This window comes from Branchiostoma belcheri, unplaced genomic scaffold, assembly GCF_001625305.1.
Source record: "Branchiostoma belcheri isolate BF01 breed outbred unplaced genomic scaffold, Haploidv18h27 scaffold78, whole genome shotgun sequence".
NCBI lineage: Eukaryota > Metazoa > Chordata > Leptocardii > Amphioxiformes > Branchiostomatidae > Branchiostoma > Branchiostoma belcheri.
In genome coordinates this window covers 102,046-119,801 of record NW_017804442.1, presented here as the reverse complement: position 1 = coordinate 119,801, position 17,756 = coordinate 102,046, and the positions used below count along the sequence as shown (strand labels likewise).

General features: G+C 41.8%; 2 protein-coding genes across 2 annotated transcripts; one reads left to right on the top strand and one right to left on the bottom strand.

Moving 5' to 3' along the window:
• The first annotated feature begins 1,040 nt into the window (after nt 1-1,040).
• LOC109485680 (galactose-3-O-sulfotransferase 4-like) lies at nt 1,041-3,129 on the top strand. The gene is made up of 2 exons (XM_019789347.1): nt 1,041-1,440; nt 2,046-3,129. The coding sequence occupies exons 1-2, from the start codon at nt 1,220-1,222 to the stop codon at nt 3,127-3,129; spliced, it is 1,305 nt and encodes a 434-aa protein (XP_019644906.1). The 5' UTR covers nt 1,041-1,219.
• A 1,860-nt stretch (nt 3,130-4,989) lies between these two features.
• LOC109485727 (serine/arginine repetitive matrix protein 2-like) lies at nt 4,990-16,896 on the bottom strand. The gene is made up of 3 exons (XM_019789393.1): nt 16,181-16,896; nt 5,923-5,972; nt 4,990-5,503 (listed from the first exon to the last, which is right to left on the bottom strand). Exons 1-3 carry the CDS (start codon nt 16,467-16,469, stop codon nt 5,156-5,158), a joined length of 687 nt encoding a protein of 228 aa, XP_019644952.1. The 5' UTR covers nt 16,470-16,896; the 3' UTR covers nt 4,990-5,155.
• Nucleotides 16,897-17,756: the final 860 nt, after the last annotated feature.

Here is a 17,756-nt window from a genome sequence, read left to right as displayed (position 1 = left end):
ACGTGCACTCGCAAGGCCATACCGTTTACAGCAAGGTTTGTCACAAGGCCTTGTGCTGAGGAAAAGGACGACAAATTATGCTCGTGAGCAGCAAACTAATGATTTTCTATTCGGTGGCAAGACAGTATCCATTAGCCAGAGTCAGAGAAGGGGGTAGCGACAAAAATGGTCATATATAAAAAGCTAACGATCATTCCCCCACAACCTCTGCTTGGAGAGTAATAATTTTCTGTCCGGTTCCTTGTGTGCATAAAATGTTACAATGTGTCTACATGATATTTTCTTCGTAAGGAGCCTTTCAGAATTGGTTGTTTATGATTACGAGAGTTGCCTAATTGTGTCTTTAGTTACAATTAAAGGGCCACCGATAATTTAGTTAGCTTTGTTTCGGAAAGAGACAAAAGAAAGGAGACACAGAACTCAAAACAGGACGTCTTCACTGAACTGTAAAATTGTCATTAAAAGCTGTCCAGATCGCCCCCCCCCCTATTCTCAGTAGTGTCTTGATGTAACCAAACCGGTCCGACAGGGAACGATGATACTGTGAATTATCTCTCCTCACTACACAAATGTCGCCCTGACCCCCATTCAAAAACAATTGATATCTCATCGGCCTACTTTTGACAGTGAGTACTCAAATTTGATAACAAATTGCTTCTTTTGATGTTGCCATCTTTATGAAGACGAACATGGCAGCTAAAATAGAACGTTTGATTGTCTGAAGGTCACATTGCCTGAGGTCAGGTCGGAGGTGAAAGGTCAGAGGAACAAAGACCCTAAATATGCATTATTTATCGAGATCTTTACCAGCATTGAGTCTAGCAGAATTTAATGATTTATTTTCTTACATTTACCAGATCAACAAGGTTATGCCGGTTAATGTAAAAGGATGACTCGCTACTATGTCAGCACGGTGTTGGATTACATAAACAGGTGGATACTGTATCAGTTTTGGCATGATTTACGAGAACAAATTGCAACTCTTGGAATTTGCATACTGAAGACAACCAGGATCTACTGTTCGAGGCTCGTGCAGTTGTAACAGTGGGGATTCGTAGGCCCTACCAACTGACCCGGCCGATGGGTCTAGACCTTTTAGCCGATTCAGTAGGAGCGTCGGATTTGTAACTGGTGCTCGGGAGGTCGTAGGTTCGAACCAGGGACCAGGAGGCTTTTTATCTGTTTCTACTGCTCGCCTTCTGTTTCTTACACAGTCAGCATGGAACTCGGAGGTCTGAGAACGATCAAAACATATCTCGGCGCGCTCGTCCTTCTGTCGGGGACGGTCTGCCTGATACTCCAGTCTGTCGGGCTGCGATCGGGAAGCATTTGGCAAGGATTGCGGAAAGGAAGAGATGAAATTTACTCGTCGATGACCCGTGGCCTGGGGCACGATACACTCAACTCGGCTGTCAACTTCTCAACAAGGTATGACCCTAGGTAGGTCAAGCTGTTTTGTAAGATAAAGAAGATAAAGCGGTTAAAGCTTAAGGTCTTTGAGGGGTGTCACCTAACCACAGTAGGGTCGCGAAGGGTCATCTAAATATAGTGCTAGTATACAGGTATGAATAGTTTAGGTTCCGAGGTAAATCACTCAACATGAGTAGGAGTTATGTGAATGACTAATACTGTGAGTTTCTTTTCATATACCAGAGTTTGACTTGTTCTGTCAGTTTTACTCTTAGACGCTGAAGAAGAGTGACGGATGTCACTTTGGTAATCTCCAAGCAGATGTGTGACAAATGGATACAGTCTGGCCAATTGATACTGCCTGGCCAATTTGGTACTGTCTTTTGCGCCACCTAAACATCTGCTTGGAGATTAGTCACTTGGAACTTCCGGGTAACATCTGTTTCTAAAGTCTAATTCTGGAGATTAGTCAGTGTAACGTTATCAGAGATTGGAAGCAAATGTGATTGGCGAAAGCTAATTCCTGCCATTGTCATTTAAATCCATCACCGGATAGTAATGCATCTGGAAACTATCAGACATACTAAACAGAATTCATTGACCAAAGCTAATTCCTATCACTGTATCTTTCCAAGATCCTCGGATGCCAAAAGCAGCATTTCCTGCACTCGTCACAACAACATCGCGTTCATCAAGGTGTACAAGTGCGGCTCCTCCACGCTGCAGTCATTTTTCCTGCGCTACGCCCACAAACACGACCTGCTCCCAGCCCTCCCCGGCAAGGGAGACCGGCCCAACATCGGCTGCGGGGCCGTCATCAAGGACAAAAACATCTTCCGGCTTCCGGGAGATCCCATGTGGAACATCTTCGCGCATCACTTCATCTTCAACAAAACCGCCTTCGACCACTACATGCATCCGGATACCCGGTTCGTCACCATCTTAAGAGACCCCATCGCGAGACTTAACTCGGTGTTTGACTACTTCAACATGTGGAGATACTTCAGGAACATGCCTAAAACTGCCCCCAATGGCCAGCCGCCTATCATGACGTATCTACAAGACCCTAGTGAATGGGACAAGGCGTTCAAAGGGCGTCGAGCCAGATGCTATGCAGGGAGGTGTGTGAAGAACTGCATGGCTAAGGACTTGGGATACAACAAACTGGACACGCCAGCCGAGTTTGTTAGCAAGATCGAAGAGCAATTCTCCACGATATTGATACTCGAGCATCTCAACCATTCGTTAGTCCTGTTGAAGAGAAAGATGTGTTGGTCTCTTAGCGATATAATATACGATTTAGGCAAGAGAGAACGACAGAGAACTAAGAACACATCTCTTCCTATCACGGGTGAAATGAAGGAAAAGTACAGAGAGTCTAGCGCAGTGGACCACGAGCTCTACGACCATTTCAATCGCTCGTTGTGGCAACAGGTTCAACTTGGAGGGTCGGATTTCCTTCAGGAACTCAGTCACTTCCAACAGGTTCTGAAAGACGTCTTTGTTTTCTGCCACGAGCCAAAACAAACAAGACAAAAGGATCAAATTTTGAATATTACTGCGTCACAATGGAACGAGCCTTTTGTTATATCTAGACGTACCTGTTATCTCCTTAGGTGGCAGAGGCACAACTGGGACTTAGTTCTTCGCAGAAGGCTGCGTAAATATTTCAAAATAAAGAAACACAATTCTAGCCAAAATCATATCCAGTTGCTTTAGTAACTGCTTTCTGGCAATTCTAGCCTGGTTACCAAACCCATTATAGCCCCCGAGTCCTACATCCTCTCTGCTATTTTGTAGGACTCGGGAGGTATGATAGGTTTGGTAACCAGGATAAAACAATTCAGCAGCAGCAGCCATGGACCATCAAGTGTTAACAGAAAAAAAGCGAAGCGTTCTACAGTATAAATTTACTGCAACAACTTATGAACGTGCCTAGTAATTGGTAGTACTGCGTCTGTGACGATGTGTTTCGTTTGTAAGCACTAATCATAATCAATGTAACTGTCCTCTCAGTATGATAGATAACTTATTTAAATGTGGGGTCGTGTGGCGTAGCGGCAGAGTGCTCGACTCGGAACCAAGAGGTCCCTGGTTCGAGTCCTGATATGCCACCGATCTTGTGCCCATGGGAAAGGCACTTTACACGACTTTCCTCACTTAACAAGTGGAAATGAGTATTGTTTTGTCCCCTGTGTTGGTGGCGACATTAATATAAGTTTGTAAAAACTTGAGTGTGCTGTCACCACGTCTGGTGATTACATGTTGGAATATAAAGATAAAAAATATCTAACTGTCCTCTCAGTATTATAGATAACTTATTCAAATGACGACACTGTGTACCTCAAAGTTCAACGACATAACGTTGTATTTCATATTTTATTTCATCTACATCATTAAACATCAAGGAACACCAACAGTAGTGATTAATGTACAAACTCCATGTAATGATGACAGGTTTTCCACCTAAAAACTTGGCGTCATCCTCCAAAATACATGACATCACTATTCACAGTACGTACAAAAGCGGATAAGATCATCACAACATATTTTGAAAGTTCATCTGTGTTGGTAGAAGTCATTATGAAACAAGTTTAAACTGTAATTTCCAACACAAGAAATTGGGCTTCTTTGCACGAAGGATTAAAGAGGCCATCTACATCAGGGCATTACAACCATCCCTCAACAGAGACGGGGGGCGTCACAGACTTTCTGCAACCTATGATCCACTGCTCACGGAGTCACGTGTGTTATCTGCGTGACGTCACGGAAGCGTTGGATTGTTCATTCCTTGACAAAGACTCGAGTTGTACAGTCGAAAATTTGGGTGAGTCCAATTTCTTGAGTTGGAAATTACAGTTTAAACTTGCTGCATAAGATCATCACAACATTTGATAAATCACGTAGTGTGTAATAATGGTTTCCCTTGACACATTATAAAGCTGTTAACGTTGATGTCATTGTTGTAGTGTATATAATACTACCCTTCGGTATGACTCTAGCACCATGGACTAACAAGACACCCATCTAAAGCACATCGATGCTATAAATGCCTCTCAGCACGGGCAATAGTTTCAACCGTCATAGCTTACCTCCTCATATTAACTCCTCTGACATATATCGTACCTCTGAAACACTTCCAAACTCTTACATCTGTCACCAATTGGTGATCATTGACCACTACTACACCTTCCTACCTTTTTGTACACAATTAACTTGTCACATTGACCAGTGCCCAAAATGGCAAACCTTTACCTCCATCGAGTAGCAAAGTTCTTCATTCACAAACACCTATTTAACAAGAGCCGGTGTTTCGAAGACTATTGGTTATCTTTATCAGGGCAATTATGACTGGCATCTCGCTATGTTGTAACAATGTATCTATATGTTACAATTACTAGTTTGGAACCGCGGTGCTAGAAGTAACATTTAGCTTGAGTGCACAGGGAACAGGACATAATCGCCCTGATGAAGATGACAGACGGTCATCGAAACGTCAGCTGTTGTTCAACAAGTGGTTGTGAATAAAGAACTTTGCTCTTCAATTGATCACCAACCTGATGAAATTATTTTCGACTTCATCTTCACCTTTTGTAGCCTTTTTGCGTCGTTAAAGGAGCTTACGAGGTCCTTTGTTCAAGTAGACCACCCTGAGGTACAACTAGGGCCGTGTCAGCCTCCGTTTTTGCCATTGCATTGGCCCTTCAAACCTCAATAAATCTAAACGCAGATGGTTTATCCAACATCATACGCTACTCGTGTAGCTCTGCCTTTGCCTTCTGTCTTTTTCTCCATCTTGAGTCTGTCTGGAGGAGTGTTTTTCCGGAGATGATCTTGTCTTGATCCGCTCGGTGTCGGCCGTCGTGTCGTGGTGCTGTCGGTAACGTCGTCGGGGCTGTGTCGGGGACCGCCTCGCCGCGCTCTGCGCATGCTCCTCCTGCCGCCGCATGGCATCCTGGGGGAAGTGGCGCATGTACTCGTGCGGAAGGCTTCTGGACATGTGCTGCTGCGCATGCTCGGTCCCTGCCGGGGAGGGCCGCTTGACTCTGACGGGGCTTCCTCTGGACACTTTTCTTATGCCGTGGCCGTCATCCTGGGCAACGGGAGAACAATACAACATTTAGAGCTGTTAGGAATGTCTTGTTTTGCTTATTGTATTCTCATCTCAAACAGTTGAATTACAGACCGATAATCGACTATAGCCTGTCAGCCTTATTGTTCTAGCCACTATTGTGTATCATATTCATCCGTAGTTATTTCTTGCACGTCTGTCTTTTCAACGTTGTCACGATATCAGGAGAACAAGAAAGTATTAGAGCTCCTTAGATAATTTCTTCGGGTTGGTGTATGATTGTATTTCACACTCAGTTATTTTGACACCATTACGTTTACAAATAGCTAGTTGTAAGCTTTATTTTTCTAGCCACTATAGTATCTTATATGTATCCGTACATATTTTCCCTAACCAAGGCAATTGAAAATTTCCCCTGTGTATTACTGTGTAAAACTTACTTTTGGTTGTGTTGGAGGTGAACTTCCCCTCCTGACTCTTTCTCGGCTCTCTGTGAAAATGAAACAGATTCCGTTGAAGATGTTCATCAGGTTATAGGTTAACAGATAGTAAAATACTCGTCAATCGGTGACTGTTTTGAGAGATAGCAAATGCGTACTGCAGTCACTGATTGGTGAATATTCAACTAACTGAAACAGATTCCATCTTAAGTAGACGTCATTTCAGTCCAATCCATTGAGCTAACTGTGTCGAGATCACTATCACCTTCACCCAGACGCAGCAGCTACGCAGTCGGGACAGACACAATTGATGACTGTAACTCCGCCCCTACTCGACAACTGTAGCATCATGCCCAAGTGCACGGTGCGCCCTTAATATAGGCAAGACTACAATCAACATTCTAACTGGGTCTGATGCGCAGCAGAAACCTTAAAATTGCCATTAAAACTTACGTTTTGTTAATCGTATTCTTACCTCAAACAATTGCATTGCAAAACATATAATCCACTCTGACATTTTCACACCCAGTAACTTCTGTTACAGTTACCTCAACCTTGTTTACAAATAGCTTGTCATCATCATTGTTTGGGTACTATTCTGCTTTATATACATCTGCAGCTATTAAGAATAAAGTTATTTGACAAGCAACCGGTCTAGTAACTGTTTTTGGCATATCTTATTACCTGGATGTCTAAACTTCACCGACGTATCTGTAGTTATTTGTTGTATGTCTTTAAATGTTGTTACGATATGGACCACGTGCTTGAAATAAACAAATAGCTTGTCATCATTATTTGTCTAGCCATTGTTATGTTTGATCTATATCTGCAGTTATTTCTGGTATGTCTTTTTAATGCTTTTACGATATGAACCGCGAGCCTAAAATTGTAAATGTGCAAAAAAAAGTGTAAATAAAATAATTTATTCACACGGGGCTGCAATCAGCAACCAGACAGGGTCTGTTGCGCAGCGGCAATCTCCGGGAGTCATCGAGTCGTGACCGGATCACAGTCTCCGCGCTCCAGCGCAAACATGATTGGATGGCAGCTTCCCAAGAACCGTTCTGCGTGCTGGGAATGATGCTCCGCCTCAGACTGTCTAAGACATGTTAAATGTAAACCTATGTGGCGCCTTTTCCTGAAATCTAACTTAAGATAGTTAAATATAACGGAAAAGTCAGTCTATACTATATGTAGAGCTTATCTGGCTTGATAGTTAACAATTCTCCCTTCATAGCGATGGCAGGTTGTCGAGAAACGTGCTGCATGATGTGAATGATGGCTGTGCCGTATTTTCAATTGGTTGCAATAGACTGCAATCAAAATGGTGTCTAATACACATTACATGTAAACCTACGTGACGCCTTTCACTGAAATCTAACTTGAGACACAGCTGAATAGAACGGAAAAGTCAGTCTATACTGTCTGTAGAGCTTAACTGGCTTGATAGTGTAACAATGTTTCCTTTCATAGCGATGGCAGCTTCCCAAAAACCGTTCTGCGTGCCAGGAATGATACTCCGCTTCAGACTGACTAAGACACATAACATGTAGACATTCGTGACGCTTCTCCCTGAAATCTAACTCGAGACAGTTTAATACAACGGAAAAGCCAGTCTATACTCTCTGTAGGGCGTATCTGGGTTGATAGTATTAACAATTTTCCTGTCATAGCGATGGCAGCTTCCCAAGAACCGTTCTGCGTGCTGGGAATGATGCCCCGACTCAGACTGTCTAAGATCCGCCTTTGGCTGCAATCATAACAATTTCTTAGACACATTACCTGGCGCCTTTCGCTGAAATTTAACTTGAGACACAGCTTAATATTCCCTTCATAGGGATGGCATATTGTCGAGAAACAAGATGACGTCTTTGATATTGCAATTGCCATTATAACGGTTCCCGGTGTGTAAGACACGTTGAATGTGACGCCTTTCGCTGAAATCTAACTTGAGACATAGTTGAATACAACGGAATCGCTTATCTGGCTTAATCGTGTACAATAATTTGCCCTTGATAGGGATGGCAGGTTGTCGAAAAAACATGCTGCGTTATATGAATGATGCCGTCTTTGGTTTCAATAGTTCGCAATTATGACGGTGTCTATGACATACTACACGTAGAGCTACGTGTCGCCTTTCCATGAAATCTAACTTGAGGCAGCTGCATGTATGACGGGATTGCTTGTCTATACTATCTGAATAGTTTATCTGGCTTTACTGTGTACAATAATAGGCCCTTTACTTGGATGACAGGTTCCCTTGAAACGTGTGTGAGGTGAATGGTATATGTAGCAAGATGCCGCATTTGGTTGCAGCTTCAACAATGTCTACGACATACCTCAGAATCAATGTATTTTGTTTTGCTCAAATCTAAATTGATACCTGAATGGAAATCGCTGATGATGTCTTTGTGGCAATTTGACCAAATTGAGTGCCATGAGGTTGAATGGATGATATTTTGGAACGACGAGGGGAGAATTCAGATATAGATATTCTTATTTGAATGCTGAATTTGTCTCGAAGCCAGTCATAGGTTAACGAAATCCGAGTTTCAGCCTGTTACATTACAGAAAATGTCTATTTTTTTTACGTTTTTTTTCATTACATTAGATGGATTCTTCCGTCATTTTCATTTTCATTACATAATATCCTACTACTAGTATTTCTTCCATGATAATGTCTTACTTGAATTGCACAAGAGCCTAGGGCCTCTTCGAAGTTAATGCATCAGTGAGTAGGACAAAAATTACTTTTCTATCCTAACATGTCTTCCCACACCATATAGGGATAGCATAAATCATGAATACAGGTGCGGTTCGTCCCTTCGGAATGCGAATGTCTTATCTACATTCTTTTTTTTTATGAACCATTCTTTTTATTATTTTTTTTCAAAAATGTACACAAAAGAGAGCATGGCACAAAGAACAACATAACCAAAAGAAACCACATGCAAAACAACAAAACTAAATAAAAAACAGTAAATGATATAACAAAGTGTTGCAAAGAAAAAAGTCAACCCCAATTACATACAATTTCTTCAGTTTTCCCCATTTTCCCATGTGTTTTTTTTTAATGGGGAAAACTAATAGGTCTACTTTCGACATCTCCAGGAAGAATATTTCTTCCCACACCATATAGAGATAACATAAATCATGCATACAGGTGCGGTTCGTCCTTCCGGAATGCGACTGCCTTATCTACATTCTTGAAGGACACCCCGAGGGCGACCAGGCCAGACGTGATACGTGTTTGTGCAGGTTAAAGATGTCTGCCTTAGCTTTGAGCTTCGCCTTGTGATTCTCCTGCTTTCTCCTGGGATTAAAAAGAACGCCACAGCCAGTCTATCAGTTACCCCCAGGCTGCGTGAAGAGCATTCTAGGGCCTAGGAAAAAAATGTTGTGTTTCCTGTTTCAGCCCTGAAAAAATTAGGGTCGGTAGGTACTTGATACTTGATACTTACACAATTTTCATCCTACATGCTTTACAATCATTAAAATGACATTTAAATTTACACAGTTTCATATGCTTTAACTTGAGTTATATTGATTTCGTCTACCTTGCAATTGTTTTAGCATGGAAATTCTTGACCAGTCCTGATTTGAAACTGTCCTTTGTTCTTAAATGATGTTGGTAGGTAGATAGGGATTATCGTTTTTCTTTTATTTTAGACTTTGGCGATCTCTATAGTGATTCAGCATATACCAAGGAGCCCCTTGCTTATACAATACAGTTTAACAAAGTAGAACTTGCAAGAGAACACTTATATTTTCAATGTTTCATCACTCAGGTGTCAGAAAAGGTTGATTAGCTCTAAGAATGTCTGCCCCTTACAGGGCCTACACAAAAAAAGGCTAAGTCTAAGGTCGGCAGTTTTTCTATGGTCGGTCGAGAAACAGGAAACACAACATCTTTTCTAGGCCTAGTCTATCAGCTACCACAGGCTTCGTGTGGAGCATTGTAAACCCTGCCATCTATCTAGACTGTAAGTGCGTGCTTTGGGTGAATTACAGCCGTGGAGAGAACCAATAACCCTTCCAGGGGTAGAGCCATTGGACCATTCACGCATTTCATCAGGGGAAAATATACGGTTAGAACCGGGGGTATTTAAGGACGTTGTATAGTACAGAAACTGTGTATTTCATAGATGATTGTTTGTGGATTTCGTAGTTTTAAATATGTGTTGCGCGTTGGTAGAAGTATCAAAATCTCAAAAGTACGACATACAACAATTGAAACAGAGTAACGCATATAGAATATAGACGACGCCCTCTAAGAGCAGTGTAAAGAAATTGCCTGTTTGGTAGATGGATGTCTTAGCCTTTTCTAATTCCGAAAGTATTGCGCTCTATAAAACATTTTACGACGTAAAAACATTTGTTACCCAGCTAACAACTGGGCAGCACTTTTGAAATAGCTGGGGTGGGGGAATTGCCACACAGGGAGTACATTTACTAACATTGGAATTCGGTAAGTATATGCCTTTGCCTTTCCTGGTCTTCAACATACATAGTGCACCGTAAAAAGTTTACGACATCATTTCTTTCCTAACGAGAAATCAAATAGAGCGAGACGTTCAGTCTTGAAAACTGGGTTATACCTCTACTCAATCAACATTGTGGCTAAGACGTCAATAACCAAGGTGTTTGCTGGATCGATAGGATACTTAGTTTAACGAACTATTGTGACCCTTACATGCAATGCAGTCTGTGACATCGTTCACTTGCATCCCAACAGATCAGACTGGGTAGGTTAGGTCTCTCTAATCAACGTTGTGGCTTAAAAGTCTATGGCCAAGGTGTTTGTGGGATCGATAAGATCTTTAGTTTAACGAACTACTGTGGACCTTGGTGCACTATCTAGCATCATTCATTTGTTTCCCAACGACAATTCAAACTGGGTTGGTTACTTCTCTCCAATCAATTCCCTCCCTCTGGTTTGCTGGTTGATGAGCAAGTTGTTTATGTTGTCGATAGGGTCCTTAGTTCAAGTTAACGAACTACTGTGGCCACTGATGCAGACTGTGGCATCATTCACTTGTTTCTCAACGACAGAGGAAACGTGGTTACTTATTTCCAATCAATCTGGTGGTTAAGCAGGTAATGTCAATGATCAAGGTGTTTGTCGTGTCGATGCACTAGACCACTATGACCCTTACTGCGCACTCTATGGTATCCTTCATTTGTCTTCCAACGACAGATCAAACGGGATTACTTCTTTCCAATCAACCTGGTGGCTTAGAAGGCGATGATCAACTTGAATGTGTCGATACGAGGCTTAGTTTAACGAAGTATTGTGACCCTTAATACAGTCTACTCATTTGTTGTCCAACGACAAATCAACTTGTCACAGTAGAAGTAAATGGTCAAGGTATTTTTGGATGAATGCCATTTGTTTATTTTTCCTTATCTTAACGAAATATTGTACCTCTATAGGTTTATGACCTATAGAGGTTTATCTTTCATTCATGTGTTTCCCAAAGACAAATGCAACTGGGTTACTTCTTTGCGATCAACCTTATGGCTTAGCCGGCGATCAAGGTCTTTGTGGTGTCGATATGCCCTAGTTCATCGAAGCACTGTGATCCAAAATGCACTTCATGACATCCTTCATTTGTTTCCAATGTTAAACCTGGTTTCTTGTCTCCAATGAACCTTGGGGCAGTAGAAGTCATTTTGTTTTTGGTTGCGATGCCTTTGTCTTTCCTTATATCCAAAAAACTCTTGTGCCACTTTATGAAGAGTGTAGCATCATTTATTATTCTTTTGTTGGCCAATGACAAATCAAACTTAGTTACTTATCTCCAATGCTGGGCTGAAGAAGTCAATAGTCAATATTTTGGGGGGATGAATGTGATGTCTTTATCTTTCCGTGAATTAACGAACTCTCGTGCCCCTTTGTGGCATCATTCGTCATTCATCCGTTTCCCATGAAACGACAGATCAAAACTGGGTTACTTGTACCCAATCACCTTTGCGGTGATCAAGGTGTTCCAGAGATCGATATAATCGATATCAGTCTCAGCCGGGAAGGTCACCCCGCTAGGAAAGGTCACCCTTCTGCTGGTGCGGTACTCAGGTGGGGATTACTGTCGTCATGGATGGGTGATGGCTAGGCTAGTCATTTCATGTTTTTGTGTTTTAGTTTTTTCCTGAAATTCATGAAATGTTTTGAATTTAATTTGTGCAAATTTTGGTTGTGATCACTGAAACGCACGCTTATATCTCCTCTTTTGCATAATGTATATGTACTACTACAAATGTAGTATAAAATTTCATGCACATATGTTTATGTGTTTAATGAACATTGGAAGAAGGTACTTGATACTTATAGGTATCCTCTGCTCATTAAACAATAAAATGACAACAATATCGACAGTGTTGAGGTAATAATCATAAAGGTAATATACAAATTCAAATTTACAAGCAAAGTAACAAATCTAGGTACTACATGTAGGTATATCAACATCGTAAAATATGTTATACATGTGGCTGGCGTACCAACATAAATGATCTGCACATATTTTCTAGTGTGGGAAATAAAGCTGAAAGCAATGCCAATGTCGAAAATGTAGTTCATCCCCCTCCCCCATTTCATTGGCATGTCGTGCGTGTAACGGTTCCGCTTTAGATTTCATTTTAAGCGTCCACAGTCTACCAGGCAATTTGGCCCAGTTGTACTCAGAATTTCAATGTGTAGCAGTCAAATATATTTCTGTCTGATTTCTGACCTTCCATTAGAAACTTGCTAAGGTAATTTTTTTTCTTTGATTAAAAGGAAGTGTACGAATGGGCTAACAGGAAAATTATTCATCTAAAACCTTGCATTTGTGTCTAATTTATTTATTCATTGGCAAATGTTACAGTACGTTGCACTGACGTTCAGGCAGCAGCGTAAAGCAACAATTATAGAGACAAAGTATAGTACAAATACGCAGTGTGTTTTGATTAGCCTCCTGCAGGTCTCCCTAAAGGGTTATGGATAGCACCTAGAACTCGGCAGAAATACTCCAGATAATTGGCCAGGAGAGTGGGCCCACAGTTACAAGGGTAAAATTTGCTAGTAAATGAGTCCCTAGCTATCACTGCCAAACTTCTTTGGCAAAGCTTTCTCCCAATTTGGCTAAATCTATTTTTCAACCGGCGTTGTAAGTAAGTCTAGTGAAGAGTATATTTACACCTCGATGAAGGTTAGACATCCAGTTAATGAGAGACGCAAGAAAACAGTTACTCAAGCGATTTGGTGGATTTTGAAAGCTGTCAGACGATTCAACTAGCATCCACTACTATACGTCGGTGAAGCTTAGACATCCAGGTAATAAGATACGCCAAACACAGTTACTCGAGCAACTGGATATGATTTTGAAAGCTGTCAGACGATTCAAGTACCATCTCCTACTTTTCGCGAGGGTCTAAATCTCCCAGTACCGGACAATTATAGTTTTTAATTATCTATTTGTAGATACCTCTGATCTATATTTATAACTGTGTACAGCTAGTATTTGTTTATGTTTGTACCTAGTTTGTCAATGTCCTTTGTTTGTTTAGCTGACCTTATTGTTTAATCTGTTTTTAAATCCTGAGTACGCAATTGAGCGCTTTTATACGCTGCCATGTACCCGGAGTGTTGTCAATAAACTATTATGAATATAATGAAAAGTAGTGGGAGCTATTTGAAACGTCTGACAGTTTTCGTTGCTTGAGTAACAGTTTTCTCGTATATATTTATACCACAACTTTCCCCACACAGTACCTTGTTGAGGACAATAATTATTATAAACCTTACTCCATAAATCTCCCGTCCCTTCCTCCCATTTACTTGTCTGACTGTAGGAAATGAAATATCGTCTTAGCCGGTTCACTGGGAAACCAATTACATGCCTGGCTGGGCGGACCGCAGATGTTTGAGGAAACGCTTTTTAAAACTAACGAGCACGGTACAGGGTACAAATGGAGAAGAAAAAAAAACATATTTTGAATTTTTTTCACATTTTCGTTTATGGAATTATTATTATCATTGTGGAAGATGTCATTGTTTTCGTTTTTACAATCCTTGTATGTTTCAAGACGTTTTTGTTGGTTTTTGGGTCAAAGTCGTCGTATGAATGTTTTTGGAGATCTGTATAGAATGTGTCATCATATTAGTTTTGTAGAATCCTTGTATATTCAAAGATGTTGATGTAGCTTTTTGGGGCAATGGATTTGAAAAATCAAAAGTCGTCATATTAGATTTAGATGATTTTATTGCAGATCTGTAAAGAATATGTCATCATGTTGGTTTTGTACAATCCTTGTATATTTCAAGACTTATATGTTGCTTTTTTGGGCAATGTAACTGAAATATTAAAAAGACAATTCGTCATATTAGGTTTCTAATCTATATCCTCTGCCAGGGCGTAATGCTTTTCATTTATGTGTAGATTATGCCCAATGTACCGTGTCATTTCTCTGTAAGTATTCATTGATATCATGGCGCCGGTTTCTCATCACATAAGCCTCGCCATTCTTCGTTTAGATTGGGGAATTATGTGTCATACAGAAACGGAATCAGCTAGCAGTCTGTGCGAAGAAACTGGCGTACGGTCTAAGTTTGGAGCTGCAAGGCAAACGTTACTGTCTGGCTGTTTTTAAATAGTTTGATTTAATGTTTATATCACTCCTTTACTTTAATATTGCCTGAGTACTATTTAGATAGCTGCCAAGTATGATACGTTGGATGTGGTCACCAGATCACCATAAGAAATCTGTTTATATGTGAGGTGAAGAAAAATTGTTTGACGTCTGTCTTCTAGATGTCCATGGCTTCAAAAATCATTGGAAATCGTAAACGATTCCACAATTCACTTTATGCTGAGGTCACAATGCCAACTCCGGAGCTCGGCCGGGGAGTTTGGGGGGAAACACAAAATATTATATTTTACAGGGCCCCACTGCAAAGCAAGTGCTTAGCCACTGAGAGGGTCACCCTGGCTAAAGAAAACAGAATAAAATCTTTAAAAAAACGATATAAAAGACAATAAAACACAGAAAAGGTGAAAATAATCAATCTTGAGCACAATTCATGTACAATCTTCATATGAACTACACAGTATCTATTTTTGGTTCACGCAAACAGCCCTGCCGGGCCCCGGTTTGGTGGTGTGACCTTAGCATTTAATTTGAGAACTGTTCACAGCGTTGGGATGAGGCACTGGGGAATATCACAGTAGATGATGACATACGATACGGCTTCACCTCTGTTAAAGGCTGCAGCAGCTCTGTCCTCTGCGGAACCTCTTCATCAAGATTTGTCTGATTTTACTGAATATTTCATACAGTACGTACAGATGATGGATTGTCTGAGGGATCCTGTGTCGTCGCGAGACTCCCAACGCTATCAGAACTACACTGACGATTATATAGCTCTACATAAAGTCTATCCGGCAATACTTTAAGTGGATGATTATTCATCGAGATGTTAAAGCAAAGGCGTCAATGATATATAGAGCACAGAAATTTTGTAGTACGCTTTTTAAGACATTTTTAGCCTCATCACAGGTAATAAGGACATAACTGAAATCTTGTGAAAGAATATAGACTACCATAGCTATCAGAACTATACTGCCGGTTATTTAGTTCTATGGTAAAGTCTATCCGACAATACTTTAAGTGGATGATTTTTCATCGAAGTGTTAAAGTCATCCGGTGCGATTTCAGGGAGGCAATGCAGAAGTATTTTGAATGAGGAAATCTTTCTAACGTTGGCATTTACTGACATTTCTTAGCATAATTTCCTCATCATTTTATACTCGAAGTGTTCGAGATATCCTACAAGATACGTGAGGCGTCATCATTTCATACTTGAAGCGCTTGAAATATCCTAAGCGTCTCTTTAGTTTTGCTCAGAGTTATCTTATGGATTAATTGAGACTATCCACATATGCCATGCTCTGTTTAAGTACATGTATCTTTTGAATTTGAGACTTTTTGTGGGGACAAAGAAACATTTGTCACACCTGGACTATTTGAAGACGATTTGGACTGCTGCTGTCTAGAATGCTGCCAGATCTCTATTCAGATTGCTGTTCCTTGCATACTTTTCCAATAAAGCCATTGTCATATTCTGATATCTATTGTGTAGTGATGTAAGACATTTTTCATACCTGGACTAGTTGAAGACGATTTAGAATGCTATCTTTGCTGTCCCTCGCAGGCAGTTTAAGACTATGCTTTATCTTTTGCATCAAAATGCATTTGCAAGAGATAAAGAAATGTGACATACCTGGACTACTTGAAGACGATTTGGAATGCTGCTGTCTGGAATGCTGCCCAGATTGCTGTCCAGGCTGCTGTCCGGATTGCTGTCCCTCCCGGTGCTGTCCGTCTCGGTGCTGTCTCTGCGGGCTGAGTTTCGGGTTCTGCTGGTATCCAGCCGGCGTGGCGCCCAGGCGCTGCTGGTAGGTCATGTTCTGTTGGTCGCTCTCCTGTTTCCTCTCTCGGGACGCGTTCCCTCCCCGGCTGCCCGTCCCGTGGCCCCGCTGCCTGATATTCGCGGCTACCGACCATGCCATGGTGTCTGCACGTACGGACCCGGCTGGGACTGGAGCTGTACAGCCGGTATTACACCAGTTTCTGTACCTGTATCTGTGTATCCGGTATAACCGTCCTTTGGCGTAACACACCAGCGAGCTTCTGTCTGTGCACTGTGTATAACCGTCCTTCCACGTAGCTTCTGTACCCGAATACCTCGTATAACCGTCCTTTGGCCTAACACACCAGCTTCTGTATCTGTACAGGCGGTATAACCGTCCTTCGGTGTAACACAGCAGCTTCTGTATCTGTATAGGCGTAACACACCAGCTTTGGTAACCTGTATCTGTGTAGCTGTCCTTCAGCGTGACACACCGGCTTCCGTCCCTGTATCTGTATGGTCGGTATAATCACCCTTCGGCAACCGGTATAACGGTCCTTCAGCGTAGCACACCAGTTCCTGTATCTGTGTAGCCGTCTGTCGTCGTAACACACCTGCTTCTGCACAAGAATCTGTAGATGTATAGCCGGTATAACTGCCCTTAAGAGTAACACACCAGCTTCTGTATCTGTATCTGAAGAGAATGAATAGCAGGTACGTCCGGCCGTCCTTCGGCACAGCTTCTGTACCTGTATAGCTGTCTAATGACCGTCCTTCTGCGTAACGCACCAGCTTCTGTATTTGTATCTACACACACCAGCTGCTGTATCTGTATAGCCGGTGTAAAACGTCCTTCGGCGTAACACACCAGCTTCGCAGGCACGCGGTTATATTACCCTGAACGATCTGTCTCGCCTAACCACTGCACACATCTAGCTGCAAGCGTCGTTTAAAGCTATCTGGCAATGAGGATAATCTTACTGCCATTGGTGGCAGCGAGTTCCACTCTACATACGAAACTGTGTCCGGGTGAGCAGCTAGTAGAAGAAGCAATTTTCTGGAAATCACCGTTTTCAAGCTGCCATCACGTCCGTACGTAGTATCACGTCCTAGGTATGCAGACAGGGTTGGAGGCAATACACAAGAGTCGTTTAAAGCTATCTAGCGTTGAGGATAACCTCACTGTACTTCTTGGCAGCGAGTTCCACTCTACATACACAAAGCTGTGGCCGGGTTAGCAGCTAGTAGAAGAAGCAATTTTCTGCAAATCACCGTTTCCAAGCTGCCATCACGTCCTAGGTATGCAGACAGGGTTGGAGGCAATACAAGAGGTAATCAGCCGCCATCCGCACACGGGCACATCTCTCTGTCGTCTGGGTCCGTTAACGCATTAACCGCGCATATAAAGAAGGCGCCTTCGGGCTGTCCGGACGTAAGAGGGTAACGA

Bases quoted from the DNA above. Each gene is read 5' to 3' on its own strand.
- LOC109485727 (XM_019789393.1), bottom strand. From the start codon at position 16,469: ATGGCATGGTCGGTAGCCGCGAATATCAGGCAGCGGGGCCACGGGACG. The intron at 5,973-16,180 runs GTATGTCACATT...TCATTTTCACAG, and splicing joins ATCGTCTTCAAGTAGTCCAG to AGAGCCGAGAAAGAGTCAGG. The intron at 5,504-5,922 runs GTAAGTTTTACA...CCCGTTGCCCAG, and splicing joins CACCTCCAACACAACCAAAA to GATGACGGCCACGGCATAAG.
- LOC109485680 (XM_019789347.1), top strand. From the start codon at position 1,220: ATGGAACTCGGAGGTCTGAGAACGATCAAAACATATCTCGGCGCGCTC. The intron at 1,441-2,045 runs GTAGGTCAAGCT...TATCTTTCCAAG, and splicing joins TCAACAAGGTATGACCCTAG to ATCCTCGGATGCCAAAAGCA.